Genomic DNA, 25181 nt, shown 5'->3' on the forward strand with positions numbered 1-25181 from the left:
TAGTTTTAAATTATTTTGAGAATTTTTTTTGAAGGACACAGTTTTTTTTATAAATTATACAATAGCTGACTTAGTCTACCAAATTAGGATGAAAAACAAAAACTGGTTAGATCATAAATGTGAGACTTACTTATACATTGGGTGAAATATTTTGTAACATTTAAAAAAGAAAGTCAAAGTTTTTCCAAATAGTGACCAGCAGGGTAGTGACTAATAAGTTTCAACAAGCTGTATTTGATCTTCCTTTTTTGCCAATTAGCAGTGAATTCTTTCTGGAGAGGAATATTACAAATATTTAAAGGATGTACACTTCCCATAGCTATTTATATCATGGTAAGCTTTGGTAATTTTAATAGTTAAAAGAAAGGCTATTTAAATTCTCAAATGTTAGTTAACTTCATTTTTTCAAAACAACAGAATCCAGCCTAGATGGTTTTCTTTAGTCTGATTTGATTGTGACAGCAACTCTATGGGCTAAAAAGGCAAATTATGTAGAGGTAAAAACTATGTGATTATATAAGGAATAAAAGCTGAAACCTAGACATAACTGTTTTTGGATTCAAGTCAACCAAATTGGAAAAATTTATGGTATGCTAAAGTAGTCCATATGATCTAATGGTCTTTAATAACATATAAAAGTACATTTATATTTGTGAACTCAGAAGTTATAAAATTTCTATTTTTGAAGCCACTTGATTGAAAAAAACTACTCAGTTTTAGAGGGAAACTACTCATGAATATATTCTCAAGAGAAAATTTACATTAAATATAAATACATTAATTTATAACTTTAGATTGGTTATACCATTTCAAATATTCTACTTGTTACTTTTATTTTATTTTAAGATTTTGAACCAGAATTAATGAAATAACATTTTTGTTACCTTTAATGAAAAAAAATATTTATAAACAAATTTTAGAATTAGATCCCTTTATATAGCCTGTTTATGCAGTTCTTTGAGTAGCTTTCACTTAATTGTAGCTACCAGGACTATCCTGAATTACTTTAGGCATACTCATGACTATAAATTTTAAAAAGGCATTGATATTAAGCATATGTGAATGATATTCCAGAATATTTAAGGCAGTAGTTAATTTATAACTGTCTAAGCATTTTAACAGGTTATATTTAAGTTTATGAAAGAAAATGCTATGGCTAGAGCATTGCGATTTAAAAAAACAATGATACATAATGTTATATGTTTCACAGTATTCATACTAGATGGAAAACTTAAGCATGGTAGATTATTTATATGTTTTTCAAAAGGAAATTAGAAGTAGATAATTCTTACAGTAGTGGCTTTAACAGACCCAAAAGGGAATTTAGTCCTAATTTCTTAAATTATCTTTGCTAATGTATCTTTGCTACCCTTGTAGGGATCAATTGGATTACATGCATCAGTGACTTTTGGATATACACAAAATCTCTTTAAATCAGTCATTGTGCATTAGTTAAGAAATTGATAATTATTTTTGTTTCGTTTAGGTTTGGTTTCTTATTTTTTGGGGATTTTTTGTTTGTTTGCTTATTTTAAGTAAAAAACTGGGTAACTAACAAATTTATTAAACCCAGGCTTATGCATTTAACTGGTGTTGAGACAGTCTGTTGGCTAGGAATAAGGGAAGGTCTGGCAGGTTTTTTGGTTGCACTTTCAGTGGTGATTCTCAGCGACAGCCAGAGTTCTGGGCAGCGTGCATTCTACCTGAAAAAAAAAAAAAGAGATGGGTCATCTAGGTGTTTTGGTTTTTCCTTTAAGGAAAACTGCTCTAAGAACGTAATGTTAAGTCATTTCTGTTCATAAAAGTTAAATATTTCTACATAACCATTTTAGATAATACCTTGCTCTCTGCCTGCTCCACCAGCATTCTTTGCATATAAAACAATTTCATAACTTGAGGCATAACTCTGTGTATTTGCTCATTCATCAAGCATCGCATACAGTAAGTATTTTGCTTGATGGTCTAATCATTAAATTTTAGTGTTGTTATATTTGTGCAGGATCTTCTCCATACAGTCTTCAAGAATGGGAAGGTGACAAAAAGCTATTCATTTGATGAAGTAAGAAAAAATGCAAAGCTGAATATTGAACTGGAAGCAGCACCTCATTAGGCTTTGTTTTCTGACTGCGTGTGTGTTCTTGCCTGTATGTGCGAATGTGTGATACATAACACATTGTACAGATGTGTGAGGTTTCTTTGTTTTATGATACATTACAGCCAGATTATTTGTTGGTTTATGGACATACTGCCCTTTAATTTTTTTTCTTTCTTTCCAGTGTTTAGGTGATCTCAAATTAGGAAATGCACTTGACCATGTAAAAGATTATTGCTAAAGCAAGCTTTTTAGGGTCCTTTGCCAATAGATATTAATTTAATCTGGTATTGATCTTTTCTCAAATAACAGAACTGAGAAACTTTTATATATAACTAAAGATCACATAAACAGATTTGCATAAAATTATCATGATTGCTTTATGTTTATATTTAACTTGTATTTTTGTACAAACGATTGTGTACGATATATTTAAAGTTTCAGTGATTTAACACTTTCCAACTTTTCATGATTTTTATGAGCACAGACTTTCAAGAAAATACTTGAAAATAATTTACATTGCCTTTTGTCCATTAATCAGCAAATAAAACATGGCCTTAACAAAGTTGTTTGTGTTATGTACAATTTGAAAATTATGTCGGGACATACCCTATAGAATTACTAACTTCACTGCCCCTTGTAGAATATGTATTAATCATTCTACATTAAAGAAAATAATGGTTCTTACTGGAATGTCTAGGCACTGTACAGTGATTCTACACGTTGGTCATTGTATTGTACCAGTGAAATGCCAAATCTGAAAGGCCTGTACTGCAGTTTTATATGTCAGATACTGCCTGTGGCTGTGATATGCACCTCAAGATTTTAAGGAGATAATGTTTTTAGAAAGAATTTCTGCTTCCACTATAGAATATATACATAAATGTAAAATACTGACAAAAATGGAAGTAGTGTATTTTAAAGTAATTACACGTCTGAATTTATTTTTCCTATTCTATGGTTGATATGACTTAATACTGGAATGGGTAGTCAGTGTACTTATTTTAAATTTTTTGATTCTGTTATATTTTTCATTAAGTTTTTTAAAAATTAAATTGAATATTAAATTGTATGGACATCATTTATTAATTTTAAACTGAATCCCTTAATAAATACTATTTCATTAAGTTTTTAAATGAAGATGAATGATCCCCAATGAAAAAGCATGGTGACATGTTTGAATAGAAGAATCTTTACCAAAAGCAGAAAGTTGGCGAATTTCAAAGTGTTCAACCTCACAATGTTTAGAGTGATTAACTGCCAGATTCTGAGTAGTCATCACATCTGATAGGAGACCATGTGTTTGTTTTGGGGGGTTTGTAATGGATTACTTTATATGTAGGTCTACTAAGGCAAGAGGTTGGACATCTGTGGCCCACAGGCCAATTTGGACTGTGCTTTTTTTTGGGGGGGGTGGTAAAATCTTGTCTGTGGTGGCTTTCTTAGACAGCAGCAGGAATAGTTGTAGTAGTGAGCACATGGCCCAGAAAGCCTGAAATGTTTATAATCTGGCCCATCAGGAGTGTGCCTTGAATTTTATGAGAAATGTTGGTTGTCAGGGAAGAGAGGAGGCTAAGTTGATACAGAGTTCATCTCTCTTTTGTCCTTTCTTTTTTCATCTAAGAATCTGGTTGGAAGGCCAATTTAGAAAAGCTTTAACATATTAAATGTGAAATTTTATAAAGTGAAAAGCCATAAATCATCTGACCTGAACCATTACATGAGGAAGTGTTTTTTTGCAGATGATTCTAAACACTTGTTTACTGTGAATAGTAAGCATTATTCTCTTTCAGTAAAAGTTTTCATCCTGTAATTTCTGGTAAAAAAATGATTTTAAGCTGATTTTTAAAAATGTATCTAAGTAACAACAATTAGTAGCATTAAAAAGAATACATCTTCACAAAATGTGCTTCAGGGACTACAGTGAATTAAAAGAAAATACACTTATTACCAATAATACCTGGGATGACCACCCCATAAGTTTAATTTTGTTTAAACACTGGAATTATACTACAGACAATATTATTTTGTACTGTGAATTTCAGCAGTTTCAGAGTATCTAGATGAGTTTTATTTTAAGCTTTCACTGAAGCCTAAAATCTGTACATTCGGACATGGCCATAAATGGCAGGGTGGAATGATTAATTCCATTAGCTCTTAGCCACTTGTAACTGATTAATCCTGAATTTCCATCCTAAGCACTTAGTAGTAGCCCATCACCATTCTGAGTAGCAATGGTTAACATAGATAATCAGATAGAACTCTGCAGTGTTAACCTTAAGTCAGCCTAACTATTCCAGACAAAAGCAAATGGCATGTGGGTTTGCTTAAGTCTTTAGATTTGCAGCTGACATCAGTTAATCCTCCTCAATTTGTGACATCATAAAGTATTTGTATTTTAAGTAGGAGATAGGAGTTCTGTGTTAAGGCTCTTTATTTGTATTCTATACTTAAAGTAAACTGGTTTTAGTGATTATCCCCTATTTCCTTTCTTGAAATAAATTGTTATGAAAAATATTTTATAATTTGGAAAACTAGAAAGAGAAAAATGGCAAGGTATTTATTGTTCTGTTTGCCATAATTTAGAATTCAACATTTAAACAAGTACTTTGTAGTTTTACATTCCTTTTTAACCCATTCACTGGAGAATGTCCACTTTTCTCCAAAGTCTTTGTTAAGTCAATTCTAATATGTATTCGACATCAAAGATAAACATTTAATAAACACGGAAATAAAGTTTAGCTCTATTAGTGAAATGTTAAATTTGACTGTGTGCTTCCAATAATGGCATATTGTTAGACGTGCCTTTTTTAGGTATTCCTTCAGTTCAGAAGAATTAGAGAATGAGAGGGAGAGGTGTCAAAGATGACTCCTGTTTTGTTCAACTTTATGGATGGCAGTGCCTCTTCACTAAGAGAGAACACTGGAAGGAGACCAGCTTTGGGGAGAAGGAGCACAATTCCTACATTAAGACTTGAGATGTCTTTGAGATACTTAAATGTGTATATGAGGTAGCTGGATATACAGATTTGGGGGCAGAAGGGTCTCATGATAAGAATTTGATGTATAGATAGATGGCCCTTGGAGACACAGGAAAAAGTACTTCTCTAAGGAGAGTGTAGAGCATGGCCTGGCAAACCACAGGCCAGACCTAGTCCATCTATTTTTGTAAATAAAGTTTTATTGGAACACAACTGTGCTCATAGTTTAATTATTGTCTGTGTATACTTTCATGCTACAGTGACAGCGTTTAGTTTAACAGAGACCTTATAGCTTGCAAAGCCTAAAAATAATTTACTATATAATTATTTAAAGAAAAAATGTGCCAATTTCTGCTTTAGAGTAAAGAAAGGGTGAAAACCATAGGATCTCTAAAAGTTAGGTGGCAAAAGGTGAGCAGGCAAAGGAGATTGATAAGCAGTAGCTAAAGAGGTAGAAGAAAATCGGGAGGAATAAAGTTATAAAAGCAAAAGGAAGGGAGTTATTCTGCACAGGTGTTTAATGCTGCTAAGAGATCGAGTAGAGCGAGGAATTAGAAACATATTGGATTTAACCTCCTGGAAATAATTGGTGGCTTAGAGCTTTCATTCCAGACAGTAGAGGGGGCAGATGTCAGAAAGAAGCTACCTTACACAACTCCGAATTTGGGATGTGAAGAGGAGAGAATGAGGCAATAGCATGTCTTCCTTTCCTTTTTCGAGCTATTGCTTTATCTTTAAAAAAGAGCCAGAAGGAAACAGTGAAGAGACTGGGTTCCACAGAAGGTAGAAGAGGATGGGGTCCAAGGCACTAGTGGAGGGATTGGCTCTTAAATGGAAGGGGGCACTTTTAATTTAGAAGGAAGAGAGGCTAGGTATATATGCAGATTTTGTCAAGTCAGAGACCGGAGGAATAATTTTTAAAATTGCAATTTTAAAACAGTTATTGTGGTGAATAAAGTGACCACAGGTATAGTAGGATTGTAGAATAATGTGGAGGACATCTCTGGTGATTGAGAACTTACAGTAAAAATTTGCCTGCTCTGATTTTTTTTCTTTTCCTTCCTAGTAGCACTGTGATGCTTGGGTACAGACACAGAGAAAATGGAGACCCTTGGAGTTTTGCTAAATAAGTTTAAAAGAAAAATAGACAATAATTAAGTAGTTATCGAAATAATTGAGTTATTGAAGTAATGGTCCCACAGTATCTAAACTAGATAGGTAAGGGTGTGAAGGCAACACAAAGCATTGGGAGTTGGAGTCTGGTGGGTAGTCTCATGACAGCTCTGATCTGTTGGGAGTTGTCGAACAAGTAGTTTTAGGGCAAGAAACACTAGTTGTGAGACCATGGGTGCCTGGATTTAGTGATCTGAGAGGAGCAAGTTCCTGGCGTAGTACAATCCAAGGTGTGACCTTGCAGTGGCTAAATGAAGGAAAGGTCATTGGAGATGAGACAAGACCAAGAAACCTGAAAGGACAAGTGGGTCGTATGGGTAGACAATAAATCCTCCAGGGAGATGGCAGAAGTTGTACTGGAGAGGAAAACTAAATCAGGTGCCAGAGTGTTCAGTGAGTGAAGGGAAGGGACCAGGAGGCAGCAGTGAGGAGGGATGCGAACATCAAAGGGATCAGACAGTGGAAAGTGCTGACAGGCCTGCCCAAAGAGCTCAGCCTCATGGAAGGGCCCAAACATGGGTGACAGGTACCAGCTGATTAAAAACTGCTTGAGTACAGTTGCCAACATTTTGATGTCTTAAACCATTGTCCTGTTCCTTCCCTCCATCCATTTGACGACTAAATGGATGGAGGAAAGGAATAATTTAGATTAAAAATTTCTTGGTTTCATTTGCTTGTTGCTACAGACATCCCTTTTACTGATACAGGCCCATGGGTTCAAGCCTTTAAATGTATTTTTAAATTTTTGTTTGTTTTTGAATGTTTTAAGATCTACATTTTATTTTTTAAAGAAGCCAGCCACAGTAGTCTGCAGCCATTTGAACCAGTCGCCTCTCCCATGTATTCAGATTCTTCCCACCTCATTTTAATTTCTTATGTTATTCAGAAATTTATTCTCTTCCCCAGGGACAATTGTATTTGGTTCAAAGTTCTTTATTCCATTAAAGTTTATTAAAATATTTAAGTTATTTAAGCAAAGAGAAATAGGTTCTTAGGAATTTTAAATCATGTGCATTGTCAACTCCACCAAAAAAAAATTTTAACTAACATGAAAATGGATTCAGATGAAAATCAGGAATCTGCCTTCATACATGGGCTGACTGACCCCTCACCTCACCGGTATACAGGACTCTTGGTGACTTCTTCTGTATATTCACAAGGGACCTGAGGCTTTTACCACTTTTCAGAGCTCACATTGCTCTCTCGGTCAGTAGTATAGCCTGCTAGTTGATTTTTCTACCAACTTACAGCATAACCTGCAGAAAAGTACAGTTTTGGTTTATATTGATTTATGTTCATCCCAGAGAAAAGCATCATTCTTTGGTTGGAAACAATTCAGTTTAAGAGTTATTATCCTGACCCACTTTTAAAAATTTCATTTTGTAATTGACTACTGAGCTGTTATATCTTTGACTTAAACTAGGGAGATCATTCTGTAGTTGTTATTAAAATGAATTAGCCCCTGAGCTTATAAGCTTTCCTAGCGAATTAGCTAAAAGTTTACTTCTGATTAGGTCTTCATGAGTTACCTGAAGATTTCTAGCAGAGTTCTGAGCCTGGAAAAAACCAACTCCCAACCTTCAGCCTCTCCTTTTCTACTCCTTTCTACTCAGCCAATAAACAAACATGTTCCTGTTTCTCCCCTCCTCTGAAAAGAAAAGTAGTGCCTCCCTTGATAACACCAACTCTGGATCTCCCTTCTTGCATGCAGGTCCAGACTTTCTGAGCTGTGTACATGTCCACTCCATTCGCTTCCTGTCCAACTCCAGTCTGGTTCTCATCCCTCATTAAGTGACCTTTCCATTGCCAAATGAGTATGCTGAGTTCTCACAGGAGGAGCTCTCCTGTATTTACCATTGCTCATTCCTTGGGAATACTTGTCTTCTATGCTGTGTAACGTTGAATCTCTAGGGCTCTTACCATAATTACTGGTACCTTTTAAATGTCAGCATGTCCCTTTTATCTCCATATTTCCCTTGCCTGATCTCATCTCGTCTCAGTACTCACCTATCTACTAAAGCTTCCGTGCATTCATATCTCTAGCCCAGACTTTTGACTTTCCCTACCCATCTATGATGCATTTCCATCCAGATACCTAGTCAAGTGCACCAGGTCCAAACTTACTATAATCCTCAAGATTGGCTGCCTCATCAGCAGACAGAAGACTTCCTTCTCCATTAACCCCACACACATGGAATCCACCTCACAGTTACTGATTTACCTGCTGAATGATATTACAATCTTGTCTGCACCCCAGCTCCCATTTCAGGCTCACAAGTCTCTTTCTGAAACAATATAAAAAATGCCCAACTGGATATCCTATTCTCGGCTCCCTGTCTGTCCCACTACTACCAGAATATGGAACAAAATCTAATAGTTTCAGTCCCCTGCTTAAAGTATTTGGTGCTCCTCCTTTTAGCCTAGTGGTGATGCTCAGAATCCATTCAAACCCAGAAAACCCTCCCTGGTCTGGCCCATGCCACACAGGCGGTTTCATGTCCGGTCCCTCCTTTTCTGTGTCAGCAACACTAACTCGCTCTGCGCATTAACACACGCACACAGAAACATTACACTATTTTCTGTTCTACTGCCTTTGCTTATACTGACCACCTCAGCCGGGACGCCTGCCTTTGGCCAGCCCATTGTAAGTATTAGGTAAAACACTGTGCAGCTCATTCTGCTGTCCCCTCCCCATGTGCCCTTTCTCTTCTCCATAGGTATTGAGTGTATTTGTAAAAGAGCACTCACAATCCAAGGGTCTGTCCTGTACACGGCAGCAGAGGATGGTGTTACATTCATCTGTGTCTCCTGCATTCAGCACCTACTACACAGTCAGATATTTGTTAAGTAAATGTAATTAAGATAAACACTCTTCCACAGGGTTTTGATACCCTCTCTAATAATAATACCCTGAACATTTTAATAAATATTTCAAACAGGTGGAGCATTTTACTGTTTTTTTTTTTGAGATGGGTAACTGAAGCATGTTCACATACTATCTTGTTGAAAAATACAATAAATTCATAAAGTAAGGTTGTGTCTTCAAAATATAGAGTAGGGAACAAAGGTATAAAAAGAATAAATTACCTAAGATAGCCTTGTATGTAGTTCAGTACTTCATAACTTTCCTTGCATCTTAGACCTCTTGAGAATTTGCTTAAAGCTGTGGCTACTCTTCACAGAAAAATTCTCACAAATAAAACAACTTGTGTGTCACTTAGGGTGATTGCTCCTCAGACCACAGTGAGAACACTAGTTGGCTGCAGAGCAGAGATCAGCATTCAGGGTCCCCGCTCCCAAGAGCCCTTCCCGCTATTTGGACATCTAATGGTGCTCTTGGAAATTTTAAGATTTTCATCACGTTAAACTTTTTTAAATAAAATTTTAATTAAACTACCAAGGGGTTCTATAGATTCACTGATGTGAATTCCAAAATTGGTGGCTATTTTAGATGACCTGGTGAAAGAGAAGCTTGGGAAGTAAAATTAAGAAATCTGATCATGTGCTGTGGGAAGCTTAAGAAGGAATTACAGGAATCTTATGTGCAATCCAGCAATACCAAATTTTTGACATAAGTTTTCTATGTATTTTTATCACTAGAAGGTTTTATTTCCAGATATGTAAGCGCTAAGTAATTCTGACCATGTTCCCACTGAAAACAACAAAAACTAATGAGTAACTTTTTAAATTTTTAAATGTATTGAACTAACAGGACAGTAAGAAATTACAAGGTCAAAATCCAAGTGAAAATGGAACTTTGAAGTGATAGCCAGTGAAAGTGCTTTTGTCTTGGGGCACATACCAAACCTGGGGACTCTGACCTTCAATTTTTAGAGCCTGACAAGACAGTAAACAAATAAAAACTTTCCTGTATAAAGCAGGCTCCCCAAAGGGCAACACTCAGGATGAGGGTAAACCAGTAGTAAGTAGTAAGCCCATCCCCACACCAAGGCGCTGCAAGGAAATTTGCTTTAGCTCTGGGCAGACCAAGTTAAGAACAATCGCCAAGAAGTGGTTGTTGTAGACAAGCCCTTACACCTACTTGCAGTCTAGTTCACACCCACTATGTGTTACAAAAACTTCAAGCTACAGTTGTGAAGTGGACTGGTGAAATTCCCGCAGTGGCTGACAGAATATACATCCTCTCTGCAGGGCTACTCATCCTGATGCTCAAAGAATTCCTAAAATAAGGAAAATGGGCAACTCCCAAAGTAATTACATAGAGAAAGGGCACCATGAATAAGGGTAGCAGAAACAGAATCAAAATACATTGAAATTATAAGATAAAATATGCTTAATATATTTTTCAAAAGTAAAATACCTTGAAAATATCAGCAAGGAGTAGGAAACTTTGAATGACCTAACAGATTTAGGAGTAGGAAACTTTGAATGACCTAACAGATTTGAAAAGGGGATTAATAGAATTTGTAGAAATATTTTTGAAAAACTGAAATTAACAATCAGACTACACAGAGGGAACCAAAAAGAAGACAGGTCAGTCAGAAAGAATTACGCAGAATGCAGCACAAAATCAATGAACAGAATCAAAGTTACACAACATGGAAGAGTGAAAAGGCCTAATGTAAGTCTAGTCAGAGGTATAGAAGAGGAAGAAAATGGGAGTGGAGGCTATTTTCCAAGCTTTAAAGGCTTAGGATTTACCTGTACTGGTAAGAAGCCACAAACAGAGATTAAAGAAACTTAATGAATTCTAAGGGAGATAAATCTAAAAATCCACACCCAGACACATTAGAGTGAAATTGCAAATCAACAATAGCAAAAGTGTCTAAAAACCAGCCAGAAGGAAAAAGTTTGCATTCTAAAGAAACAGATTTGTTGCTGAACTCTCAACAGCAGCGGCCAGAAGTCCATGCTACATCCTAAAATAAATGACCACCAGCATGGAATTCTGTTTCCACTAGAAATGTTTCTCAAGAATGAGGATAAAATAAGGACATTTTCACATCACCGAACACCGTAAGTTTGTCACTAGCATACCTGCACTAAAGGAAATCCTGTAAAGGAAGAAATGGGGAGCAATTAAAGTAGTAAATATGTACGGGGAATGAAACAAAACTGACTATGAAACTAATGATATGCGATTAAACACTCTAAAATCTGCAAATTAGCACAAGTCAGGAACAAGGTAAATGTAATCAAATCTGTTCAATGCCACTTGAATTGTCAGGAGGAGGTTGAACTTACTGATCAATTTTAGACTGGTCAGTTTGTGTGAATTAATAGGAATGGGAACAAAATATGTTACTTTCAAACTAACAGGAAAGGGTTAAATTTTTTCAAAAGAAGGCCCCAAATAAGGAAAAAGAAAGTGTAATAGCAACATATATATGTGTTGTGAATGAATACATATATCCCACACACAAAAGCAATTAAAAGAATACTTTTTTTTAATTCAACTATTTGCTAATTACAGGAGACACGTCTAAAGTATAATGTGCAAAAGCACCTGAGCAGGGTTTAGGTCCATTCTCCTTTATGTCAGTAGATGGAGTAGGAGAGGAACAGGATGAGAATTATCCGGGGAGGTTTTCTGAACCACATACACTTACTCCTGAACATCTGATGCATGCCAGGATATGACAGCAGGAGGGGCTTGTGGAGTTTGAGCAAACCACCAGATAACTCTTAAACACCCATCATATCTGCTTGAGAACCACTGCTTTGTATATAAACCACTACCCAAATGCTAATGCAGGACTATCCGTAAGTGCTCTATAAACCATATTACCCCCACTCAAAAATCATCAACAGTGTTCTCCCTGCTGCTTAGCAAGGCACAGCGAAAGATAGCCAAGGATGGTTCTGTGAGGTTAATACAATACGTTGTCACCCTAGCCTGCCTGGGGAAGGGAAGGTCACTTGTTTTCCTACACTGAGCAAAGAGAATAACTTAGCTCTGGGAAAATGATACATTTAGTATCATTTCCAGGCCCTGCAAATCTATTAATATGTCAAAACATGTCCTTTCCTCTCCTCTTCATTAATGATAACCTGGAAAAACAGACCTCTTAAAGAGGATCCTAGCAACAATTTCCACATATGAGAACAAAAAAGACTTCTGGATATATACTTTTCTGTGTACTCCACAAGAGGCAAGCATTACAGTTGTCAAGAAATAACAAGCATTTTTGATCAGTAGAATTACAGGTGCTGGCTTCATAAGTCAAGAGTCCTCAGACACTTTTGTGCCCAGAATGCTCAGGTCATTGGAACATCATCTTGTACACCAAAAGGCTGTAGGTTCGATTACTGGTCAGGGCACATGCCTAGGTTGCCAGTTCAATCCCCAACTGGAGTGCACAGTAGAGGCAACAAACAATGGTTCTCTCCCACATCGATGTTTCTATCTCCTTCCTGTCTCTAAAGTCAATAAACATATCCTCAAGTGATAATTTTAAAAGGAAACAAGAAAGCTCTCAAATAATCTAACTTTACGCCTCAAGGAACTAGGGAAAAAAGAAGAACAAACTAAACTCAAAGTGTGTAGAAAGAAGGAAATAACAAACATCAGAGCAGAAATAAGGGAATTAGAGATGAGACCCCAATAGAAAAGATCAATGGGGAAAAAAAGAGCTGATTCTAAAAGATAAACAAACACACTTGTAGTCATACTCACCAATAGGAGACTCAAATAAAATCAGAAATGAAAGAGGAGGCATTACAACTGATACCACACAAATACAAAGGCCCAAGAGGCTACTATAAACAATTATATGCCATTATTAAACTGGACAAACTAGTAGAAATGAATAATTTCCTAGAAATACACAACTTACTCATAAAGACATAAAAAACATTAATAGACCAATTACTGGTAAGGAGATTGAGTTAGTAATCAAAAACCTCTCAACAAAGAAAAGTCCAGTGTCAGAGGGATTCACTGGTGAATTCTGCTAACCATAAACAAGAATTAATACCAATCCGTGTCAAACTCTTCAAAATATAGAATAGCTGAGAGCAAGCACTACCAAATATAGAATAGCAGGGTAATTAAGAGGCCAGAATTACCCTGATACCAAACCAGATAAGAGTACTACAAGAAAAGTACAAACCAATGTTCCTGATTAATATAAATGCAAATATCCTCAACAAAATACTAGCAAACTGAATTCAACAATACATTAAAAGGATGATACATCATGATCAAATGGGATTTATTCTAGGGATACAAGGATGGTTCAATATCCACTAATTAATCAATGTGATATACTATGTTAAAATGAGGGATGAAAATCATATGATCATCTCAATACATGCAGAAAAAACTGACATCTTTTCATGATATAAACTTTCAATAAATGGGGTTTACAGAAAACATAGTTCAACATGATAAAAGTCATTTATTATAAGTCCATATCTAACATTATATTCAATGGTAAAAAAGAAAAAAATGGAAAGTTTTTGTCTAAGACCAGGAATAAGACAAGGATTCCCACTCTCACCACGTTTACTAAACATATGATTAGAAGTCCTAACCAAAGCAATTAGGCAAGAAGAAGAAATAATAGGCATCCAAATTGGAAAGGAAGAGGTAAAACTGTCACTGTTTGCAGATGACATGATATTTTATATAGAAAACTTAAGAAACTCCATCAAAAAACTGTTAAAACTTATAAATTCAGTAAAGTTGCAAAGTATAAAAATCTACAAAAATAAGTTGCATTTCTAACGCACTAATAATAAACAATAAAAAGAGAAATGAAGAAAACAATCTCATTTACAATCACATCAAAAAGAATAAAATACCTAGGAATAAATTTAACCAAGAAGATGAAAGGCTTGTACACTGAAAACTGTAAGATATTAATGAAAAAAACTGAAGAAACACAAATAAATGGAAACATTTTATGCCCATGGATTGAAAGAATAAACATTAAAATTCAAAATGATCTATACACTCGGTGCAATCTCTATCAAAATTCCAATGGCACTTTTCACAGAAATAGAACAAACCTAAAATTTATATAGAGCCACAAATAACTGAATAGTCAAAGAAATCTTAAGAAGAACAAAGCTATATGCATCATGCTTTTTGATTCCAGACTATATTACAAAGCTATAGTAATCAAAACAGAAGAGTATTGGCATAAAAACATATTCGAGTTAACAAAATACAACAGAGAGCCCAGAGATAAACTCACACTTATATGGCCAATTAATTTATGACAAAGGAGCCAAGAACACTAGATGGGGAATCTCTTCAATGAGTAAGTGGTGTTGGGAAAACTAGATGGCCACATGCAGAATCATAAAACTGGACTACTATCTTACACTGTACACAAAAATCAACTCAAAATAGATTAAAGCTTTGAACATAAGACCAGAAACCACAAAACACTTAGAAGAAAACATAAGCTCCTTGACATTGGTTTTAGCAATGATTATTTGAATTTGACACCAAAAGCAGAGGTAACAAAAAGAAAACAGCAACAAAAGCAAAAATTAACAAGTGGGACTACTACATCAGACTCAAAAGCTTCTGCACAGCAAAGATAACCATCAACAAAATAAAAAGGTAGCCTATAGAATGCAAGAAAATATCTGCAAATCATGGATGTGATCATGGGTCAATATCCAAAATATATAAAGAACTCACGAATTTGATAGCAAATGTATGTGTGTGTATATATATATATATATATATATATATATACAGATGTATATATGTAATTTTAAATTGAGCAGAGGATCTGAATGGACATTTTTTCCAAAGAAGACATAAAGATGGTGCAATATCACATGTGGAATCTTCTACAAAATCTCATAAATACAGAGAACAGATTGGTGGTATCCAAAAAGTAGGGGTGTGGGGAAAGTGGGCAAAATGAATAAAGGTGGTCAAAATATGAAAATTTCTAGTAATAACATAAATGAGTCCAGAAGATTTAATGTACAGTATGGTAACTATAATTAACAATATTTAATTAATAATACTATAGTACTGTTAATTGTTAAGTACTTAATGATACTATAGTTAACAATGCAACAAGTATCGCATATTTGAAAGTTACTGAGTAAATCTTAAAAGTTCTTATCATGAGAATAAAAACATTATAACTACCAGTGATGATGGATGTTAACTGATTGTGGTATCATCTACAAACACATATGTATAAAGTCATTATGCTGTACACCTGAAACTAATACACTGTTATATTTCAATTATATCTCAATTTTAAAAGTAGTCTATTTATGAACCTTAAATGGTGATTCCATTTAAATAAGGTTCATAAATTACAATTGATTGATATGTCTCTTATATCTATCTTAATTTCTGGAGTTCCCCCCATGTTCTTTTTTCCCCCTTTCACTGAACATATTTTGTTAAATGAACTGTCTCATTTCTCCTGGACACTCCCACAGCCTAAAGTTTGTTGATTATCTCCCTGTGGTAGTCAGCCACCTATGGGGGTTAAATCTCTAGATCTACTTTATTGGTGGATTTGCATACTTCCTTAAATAAGTTCATGGTGTTTTGCTTTCTATTTTTGTGATGATAGTACACATTTATGATTTTTGCCTAGATCAATTAATTAACTAGAATTAAAATTGGTGATACTCTAGTTCTATTATTTGCATTCCATTTTCTATCCAGGACATACCTATTTAAGGATCAATCTTTCACCAACGTGTGACAACTATGTGGTACACATCACATAGAAAATTTATGGTAGATGCTTGAATCTTTCCATTACTATGGTTTTCAAAATAACGAGGTGGTTTCTTAAATCCCCTAAAGATAACCAATGAGATAGGTTTTTTTCTTACTGAAATCATCATTATGAACTCAAATATTTTTAGCAAATGTTGTTGGTACCCAAGCCTTTGGGGTCCGAAATGTATTTCCTGAGCTCACCTCAGGTTTTGTCTGCATCTGTAGTGGACAGTATCTGTGTGCACAGTTGGCTTTCCACATCAGTCTCCACTTCTCTTCTTTGAGACCTTTGTTTTTATAACACAGGAGTTTGCTCAGCTCACCCCCAGGACAGCTCAGAAATAATAAATACCTAATGCTCAAAAGACAACCTTTATTCCTGGCTGGTGTGGCTCAGTGGATTGAGTGCCTGCCTGGGAGCCACAGAAAGGGTCGCTGGTTTGATTCCCAGTCTAGGGCACATGCCTGGGTTGCAAGTCAGGTCCCCAGTAGGGGACACATGAGAGGCAACCACACATTGATGTTTCTCTCTTTTTCCCTCCCTTCCCCTCTCTAAAAATAAATAAATAAAGTCTTTTTTTAAATAATTTAGAAAAAGACAACCTTTAACAAATGAAGGGCAGCTTCCCCTTGTCTTGCTAGGACAATTCTTAGAAATATGATACATAATTTATGAGAGTATCTTCAACTCATCAATGTACATTTAATTCACTGTTTTCCCTTCTCTGACTTATTTCCTTACTCTGATGTGGAATCACCTCTCTAACAAACTATCAGTATCTAATTCTTTGACTCATGTTCTACTTTGGGGAAGCACTCAGAGTAAGATAGATTTAAGTGACTTTCAATCCACTGTAATTATTATCCTTAAAGAATATTCAAATGGCCCCATCTTTGGTCAGTTGGAATTTACTCAATGGCTTTTGAGACTTTCTGACATGATACCACTTGGTTTTAGCTTTTATTTTTTATTCTTTTTAAAAATATATTTATATTATTGATTATGCCATTGCATTTGTTTTATTTCCCCCCTCCATTCCCCTCCACCCTGCACACCCGTCCCTCACCATTCCCCCCCTTTAGTTCATGAACATGTGTCTCAAGTTCTTTAGATTCTATATTTCCCCTACTGCTCTTACCCTTCCCCCTATTTTCTATCTACTGTCTATGTTACTTATTTTCTATGATACCACTTTGTTTTAATAACTTTCTTTCTGGTATGACAAGATGTTTAAGGCTTATCTTGTATTTCCTTCCCCAAACCTGGCATTAACTATTTCTCTAAATAGCATTAGTTTTCATTTATTTATTTAGGTAAGAAACATATATTTAGAGACCACAATTTTGGCACTAAATTTTCTCATTGGTCCTAGGTTTATCATTGTTTCTAGGCCTTTTCAACAGACAGAATAAGAAACTTTATTGTTTCTTTACATGTTATAATTTTTGTTAAAAATAAACATTTTAAATAATATATAGCAACTCTGAAAATTAGTCTCTCTATCCAGGGTTTTTCATTGTTTCTGTTTGTTGTTGACAATGCTTGTGTAGTGACTTTTCTGGGCCAATTCTGTAACATGTGTATTCTTTGTCACATGTGGTGACTGAAATCTCTCCTAATTTCATTTAGTGGTCAGCTAATGGCTAGACAGAGATTTCTTCATGCCTCAGCCAACAAGTCTCTTACCCTTTCCTGAGAATTATGTTTATGTGTTGTGACACACCTTAAATGCTTCAGCATGCACTTTGTACTTTTGTCTTAATTTCTGCCTATGTAAAGCCTCAAGATCAGCCAGAGGTGAAGGAGTAGAATCTTTCCTATTCATACACACAGCCCTGCACAAGTATGCACTTTCTAGATTCTGTGGGATATGTGGAGCCTTTCAAAGCCACTGTGTAAATCTCATGGCTCAGTTTTTCCTTTTATGATTTAGCCAGCCTCTTGTTAGCCCCAACTAGTAATGCTACCTAGGGTAGCTACATTGTTAAACAATTGTCGTTAATTGTTTTCAACAAATCCCCTGAGGATAGAGTTGTTCACAAACTGAGCTCTGAGTCACATCAAATAAGTGAAGCTTCTAGTGAGTTTTCAGAGAGATCAAATAGTGACACTTCTCTAGGAATAGGTTTTGGTAGAGGTCCTAAAACATTCTTCCTCCTCAGTGCCTGCCAAGCTGTTAGTTTTACAGCTATCATAGTTGTAAGATTGTTGCAAGCAACCATGGAGCAAGGGTTAGGAGTATGGTTAGGAGAACTTATACATATAAGTTCTTTGGCTTCTACATTTCCTAAACTATTCTTAACCTCCCCCTGTCTATTTTCTAACCTACCATTTATGCTACTTTATTCTCTGTACCTTTTCCCCCTCTCTCCCCCTCCCAATCCTCTGCTGATAACCCTCCATGTGAATTCCATTTCTGTGATTCTTTTCCTGTTGTAGTTGTTCACTTAGTTCGTTTTTTGTTTGTTTGTTTGTTTGTTTGTTTGTCTTTTTAGATTCGGTTGTTAATAGCTGTGAGTTTGTTGTCATTTTACTATTCATATTTTTATCTTCTTTTTCTTAAATAAGTCCCTTTAACATTTCATATAATAAGGGCTGGGTGATGATGAACTCCTTTAACTTGATGATATCTAGGAAGCAACTTATCTGCCCTTCCTTTATAAAGGATAACTTTGCTGGATAGAGTAATCTTGGATGTAGGTCCTTGCTTTTCATGACTTTGAATACTTCTTTCCAGCTCTTTCTTGCCTGTAAGTTTTCTTTTCAGGAATCAGCTGACAGTATTATGGGAACTCCTTTGTAGGTAACTGTCTCCTTTCCTCTTGCTGATTTTAAGGTTCTCTCCTTATCTCTCATCTTGGGTAATGTAATTATGATGTGCCTTTGTGTGTCTCTCCTTGGGTCCAGCTTCTTTGGGACTCTCTGAGCTTCCTGGACTTCCTGGAAGTCTATTTCCTTTGCCAGATTGGGGAAGTTCTCCTTCATTATGTTTTCAAATAAATTCTCAATTTCTTGCTCTTCCTCTTCTCTTTCTGGCATGACTATTATTTGGATGTTGGAATGCTTAAAGTTGTTCCAGAGGTTTGTAAGCCTTTCCTCATTTTTTAAAATTCTTGTTTCTTTATTCTGTTCTGATTAAATGTTTCTCCCTTCTGCTCCAAATTGTTGATTTGAGTCCTGGTTTCCTTCCCATCACTATTGGTGCCCTGTACATTTTCCTTTATTCCAATTTTTATAGCCTTCATTTTTTCCTCTATTTTACAACTATATTCAACCAATTTTGTGAGCATCCTGATTACCAGTGTTTTGAACTGTGCATCTGATAGGTTGGCTATCTCTTCATTGCTTAGTTGTATTTTTTCTGGAGCTTTGATCTGTTCTTTTATTTGAGCCTTTTTTTTTTTTTTTTGCCTCAGTGCATCTGATACGTATAAGGGGCAGAGCCTTAGGTGTTTAGCAGGGAGGGGCAACCCACATTGCTGCTTTGTGGTGCTGTATGTCAGGAAGGGATCTGAGAGGGAACACTGCTGCTTGCTCTGCTCTCTGCCAGCTTTCAGTCACTTCCGCCACTACCCCAACAAATTGGGCCCTTCTGGTGCTGATTCCTGGGTGGGTGGGTTTGTGTACATTCTAGGACCCTATGGGTCTCTCCAACAAACTCTTCCGTGAGGCTGAGTTTCACCCACTGCCTCAACTTTCACAGGTTTTTTCAGTCAGAGGTTTTGAAGCTTTATTTCCCTGCACTGGAAACCTGGGTTGTATGGTCTGTCTCACTCCCTAATTGTTCCTCCTGGTTTATCTGCACACAAATGTGGGACCTCCCTGTCACCAGCTGCCTCTTTGCCATGAGTCCTCTCTGCCCCAGCTACCCATTTCTGTCCCTCCTGCTGATCTGGATTAATGTTACTTCTTTAATTCCTTGCTTGTCGGACTTTCATACAGTTCAATTTTCTGTCAGTTCTGGTTGTTTTTTGTTTGTAAATTTGTTGTTGTCCTTCTTTTGGTCATGTGAAGAGGAACAGTGTGTCTACCTATGCCTCCATCTTTACTGGAAAGTCAGGGCTTTTGTTTTTCACTGTTATCTATGAGTTTCTACCATGAGCAATATTTAATTTAGCTAGTAAGCTTTTATTTCTGTCCCACCCTTTCTTCTCCTTCAACATCTAATTGGAAATAATATTGTTTTATTTCTAGGTAATACCTATTAGGCAATTAGTAAAATTAATCTATTTTTCATATACTCACCCTATTTTTCCCCAGTTTCTGATAGTTTCACAGTGTAATCTGTCAGAACATATAGCCATCACACACCATACTTATACATATACCTTTATAATCTTCATTTAGCACTAGTTCCACTAGTTCCTCCATTTAATGCTTACTACTAATTCCAGTCATTTTGCTATCTGAAAATAGTTCCTTAGTAGGTTCTTCAGGAAAAGCCTTTGAAATAATATTTCCTGAATTCTTACATCTTCAAAAAACTTTGCCTGAAGCCTATATAACTGAAAGTCAGTTTGATTAGATATAGTTTGATTAGATATCTTTGATTCACATTTTATTTTCTCTCCTGGCATAAGTCATGTAAAAAACATGATGGTAATTTAATTCTCTTTCTCTAAGAAGTGTTTTGATTCTTTAATAGAAATACAAAAAATGTTTTTAAATCCCAATAATTTAATAAGAGTATGTCCCTGTGAAATCTGTTCTGAGCCATTTTCTCCCAGGTACACCATTTCCTTTCAAGAGGTAGTTTTGAGGTTTAGTTTTATTGTAGGTTTTCTCAAATTATACTTTTTAGCATTTGCTCTTTTTATTGATTACTTTTCTTTTTCAGGAACTTCTATTATATATATATATATATATATATGATATTCTTTAAATATCTTTGAAATCTATTATTTTCTCAATTCTACTTCTTCATACCTCTTTTACTTTCAAGATTTTCTTCCTTTTAATCATTTAAAATATAAATTTTATGTGTTTATTTGCTCTTATATTTAATATAGTTTAATCTTCATTTCTGAAAATGATTTTTAAATTTTCTGATTCTTTTCTGAGGTAGTTGTATCACCTCTATTTTCAAATATTTCTATTTTCTGAACACCACACTTGTGAGTATGTCCCTTTGAAATCTGTCCTGAGTCTCTCTACCTTTGACTTATGTTGTTCCTTCATAGATTTTATCATTTTGTTTCATTTTAGCCTATTTTAAATAATAGGTTTTACAGTTTTCATCTGGTTTGTGAGTATGTGCTTCCACTGTCTGAAAGACTGTTATTATGCTCCCTACTATATCTTATCAAAATGTTGTATGAACTTTGACCACAGTCTTTTCCTGTTGCTCATATTTAAGTGAAATGAATTTTCCTTTCACTTTTGCAAAGGACAGCTAGCCAATAATAGCTTTTCTAGCTTCACATCTCTACAACTCCTTCTGTTTTGTTGTTATGTGATAAGAAACATATCCATAATACATTCTGAAATATGTTCCAATTCACCCTTACCCTTTTTTCTTCATTCCCTCTTTCCTTTGTACCTACTGTTCTTTTCTGTTTAATTTTGATTCTCCTTTTCCTCAGTGTGGTACTAAGAAAGCTCAGTAGGAAAAGAAAAATAATAGACGGCAGTGATCATAGATAGCCCATAAAGCCTAATATATTTACTATCAGACCCTTCACAGAGAAGTTTGCCAACCCTTGTCCTAGACCTACTCTACATTTTCTCTGGAGCACTCCTCCCCATTCCTCAGCATCTAGATGGTGCTTTAATTATTGTGCACCATCATAGCAGTGAGATGGGACCCAAGTAGGAGATAATAAATGAAGTCTTTACTGGAGTCAATGTACAGATATTAGGAAAGAGATCTTTCTATTAGGTGCTTAGCTATAGATTTGTGAATCTCAGGCTACTTGGTGGCTACACTCTTAGCCACATAGAGGAAGCCTATTTCCAATGAAAGTAAAGGAAGTTCAGATTGTGAGGGAAGTTGGGGTTATTAATGGGATCTCTGAATCAAGCTGAAGCAGCTGAATCCTTGGACTTTTCAGTTACGTGAGCCAATAAATTTCCTTTTCTGCTTGAGCTTATCTAAGGCACATTTTGATCTGGCCACCCAAAACCCCAGCTTAACGCAATTGTATACATGAAAACGCATGTGACCATTTAAAGGTTTTTTTTTTCAAATTATTCCCTACTAAGTCTGGTGGGTTTTTTTTTTTTTGGAGGGGCACCTATAAGAGGATTAAAGACTAAAGAAAGAAATAAAAGCTTAATAAGGGACAGAAGAGGAATTACTTTGTGAACCATAAAATACCATAGGTAAGATTTCATAAACTAGTCTAAATTTGTTAAAAGTATGTGTTTAAATAAGTTCAGCTTATGGTTTATAACTAAAATAAAGGAGGATAATTGGATTACTGAGAGCCATTGACATGCATGGTCCAGTGCTGGTAGAGTCTGAGTTAAAAAACACAATGGACTATTTTGTGGAATGGACCCTATCAGAATCACCAGTGGAGCTTTTTCAAAACCCAGATTTTGAAAGACTGCACCAAGGACCTAATGTGGTAACCCTGGTAAACAGAAGAGTTTGAGAACCACTGCTCTATATGGGCACCTTAATCTTTAAACATTGTGTATTTTATATTTTGTTTACTTTTGTGTTTTTTAAATGATAAAGGTTCAAAGTCCTTATTTCTGGCATCTCTAAACATACATTCATACTCACCACCAGATGGTCTCCCCATTGCCATGATTTTTCAGTTGATTACACCTAATGTTAACAATGATTTGGGTAAATTTTGTACACCTTTTAAAACAAAGCCAGATCCAATACAAAAATTAACAGTGACTAGGGAATCAGAAAGCCACAGAGCAGACATTTAAGACTTACTAAGATGTTTTATGATACCATCAGAGCATCAGTCTATCTTGAATAAAAGTGAACAAAAATCTGACCCAGATAAATAATTTAGGATTGCATTAATTATCTCCTGATGTGATTCTTTGGATACTAAAATCATTCATGTGTAAACATGACAGCTGTCCTTTCAAGGTCTTGATTCCCAGGCCCATGCTCAGTCCACTGAGCTACACCAGCCAGGGCCTGTCAAGGTCTAGAAAGCAACGTCTTTTCTCTCATCATCAGAATGGCCGAAAGGACCACCTATTAGACACTACAGTGGGGCAACAAGAAGCCCAGGATAGCTATAAACTCACTTTGCAAGTCTGAAGGGTGGAAAGCCCCCAGCTTGCAGTGAAGTGGGAGCCTCCGGGCCACACCACAGGGGAGAGCCCACTTTACTTCTGTTGCTATCTGCACTACTACTTGTCCATGCAGAGTTCTGTTTATTCTGCTTAATGCCAGAAGAGATACACATGAGAAAGAAAAAGGAGGCCAGGAAGAAATAACCTCCTACCATTTTTCTTGTGATTTTTAAAAAATCCTTTACATTTCCTCTTAAAATCACTAAAATCTGTGGGGGCTAGCTCTTGTTTGGATGACCCAAGGGGTCAAATGATGCCTATCATTCTGTGTTTTGCTTAAGTTGTTCCAAAATAGTAAATGCACTTTTCCCTGACTTGATCTTGTAAGAACTGAAGTTGGCCATTTCCCAGGCAGCTCTAGAAGCTGGCTATAAATCAGAACTTAGGTCACAGATTAGAAAATAATTCGTTGAATAACCCTCCTGGCTTTCCCACGCATCCTGTCTCCAACCACTTCCTAGAAGCTTAGAACAAATTGTGGCAAAAGTTTTTTTATATGCTACCATCTTTCTAGTCTAGAAAGCTGTTTATAATAGCAGCAAGCAGCAGCAAGTAAAAGGCAACAAACCAATTTAACAAATGTTGTCAGATTTTATTTCACAGCAATCCTGTGAGGGAAGTACTGTCACCTTTATTCTATGGATTATCAGGCTGAGATTGAGGAAAATTAATCTAGAAAGGTAGAGAGCAGGCCTTCGAAATTCAAACCTTTTAGGTATAACACAACCCAAGGATATGAACCCCAATGTTCAAAAAAATTACATCATCTGTCCAAGTTATCACAGTTAATTAGTTGCAAACCCTGAAGTTGACTGGTTAAATAAGTGGTAGACCTAGAGAAATGTGCCTCTCAGATATTAATAGGAGTCTGAACCTGAGTGGCTGGTGGTGTTTCCAAGGGCTTCCCATCTTAGATGGAATGGCCTTGCTCTGTCATGTTCTGGAGAGCTCACTAGTGATAGAATGAGGGAATATGTTTTAACCCGATAGACATGTTAATTGAGGAGGGGTGCCAGTTACTCACTAGGGAATATCAATAAGGACTACAACAGGGAGGCCACACCTGGGAGGACTAGATGCACCTGGTGTCCACAGACACATTGCACTACTCATCCTCCCCAACTCCCTTCTGTGTAACCTTGGCCAGATGGTGGTCAAACTGAAGAAAAGGCAGGGGGCAGTGCTCAAATGCCAAGAAAGAACCACTGACTGCAACATATATTTCACAGAAACTTATGTGTTACTGATCTTCAGTCAAGCTGATAGGAGAGCAGGGACACAGAGTTGCAGAGTCTAGACCATTGGCTTTCCTCCCAAATTAGAAATCATTTTGTATTGGCCCATTCTCCAAAAGTCCTCAAAAAGTGCAAGAGGAAAATAACTTCTTCACAAAGAGCGCTCAAGCAGACCCTTGATTTCTGTCCTACCCACTAAAAGTGAGAAGTGCCAGATAGTCACACATGTAAAAGGCAGCAATTAAGTGAAACTCTGGTAAGGCTGTTATGATTTTGTCTACAAATCAGAGGGAAGGAGAACAAGGAGCAGGAGCCTCCCTGGGACTGGGCTGCTCTTGATTTCTCTTCTCAACAGGAGAAATGAGGCAGAGCCACAGGAAGTGGCCCAGAGCCTCCAGGAGCTGACGAGCAAGGAAGGGTCTTGGATCTTCCGTATAAAAGTGCACCAGAGGAAGTTCTTTGCTCAGATGCTCAGACACAAACCTATGGAAAGGAACCAGACACAGCTTGGGCCTCGAGGGACTGAGGAGGCAAAAAAGTCCATCTCATCTGTCTGTTTCCTCCAGGGCTGCTGGCTTATCTTTCTTCTCTTGTCTTCTCACACCCTACTCCTACCCATACATTACTCTCCCAAACTGATCAGATTCTCAGCTAGCCTTTTTTTAAAGCACCATTTTCAGCTCATTGCAGACATACATGGCAGTGAAAGTGAATTTCTGGTTTATTTTCCTTCAAAGTATAGATCTGGGACAAA

General features: G+C 36.2%; 1 protein-coding gene across 1 annotated transcript in view; it reads left to right on the forward strand.

The window, feature by feature from the left end:
* The window catches only part of NAMPT (nicotinamide phosphoribosyltransferase), a 37620-nt gene extending 32334 nt beyond the window's left edge, over positions 1 to 5286 (forward strand). Inside the window, exon 11 of the mRNA XM_037150485.2 lies at positions 2000 to 5286. Coding sequence (XP_037006380.1) covers positions 2000 to 2110 — 111 coding nt within the window. The 3' untranslated portion in view covers positions 2111 to 5286. The remainder of the gene's footprint in view (positions 1 to 1999) is intronic.
* The last annotated feature ends 19895 nt before the right edge of the window (positions 5287 to 25181 follow it).

Source organism: Artibeus jamaicensis, unplaced genomic scaffold (genome assembly GCF_021234435.1).
Source record: "Artibeus jamaicensis isolate MK-2021 breed Jamaican fruit bat unplaced genomic scaffold, CSHL_Jam_final contig_834, whole genome shotgun sequence".
Taxonomy (NCBI): Eukaryota; Metazoa; Chordata; class Mammalia; order Chiroptera; family Phyllostomidae; genus Artibeus; species Artibeus jamaicensis.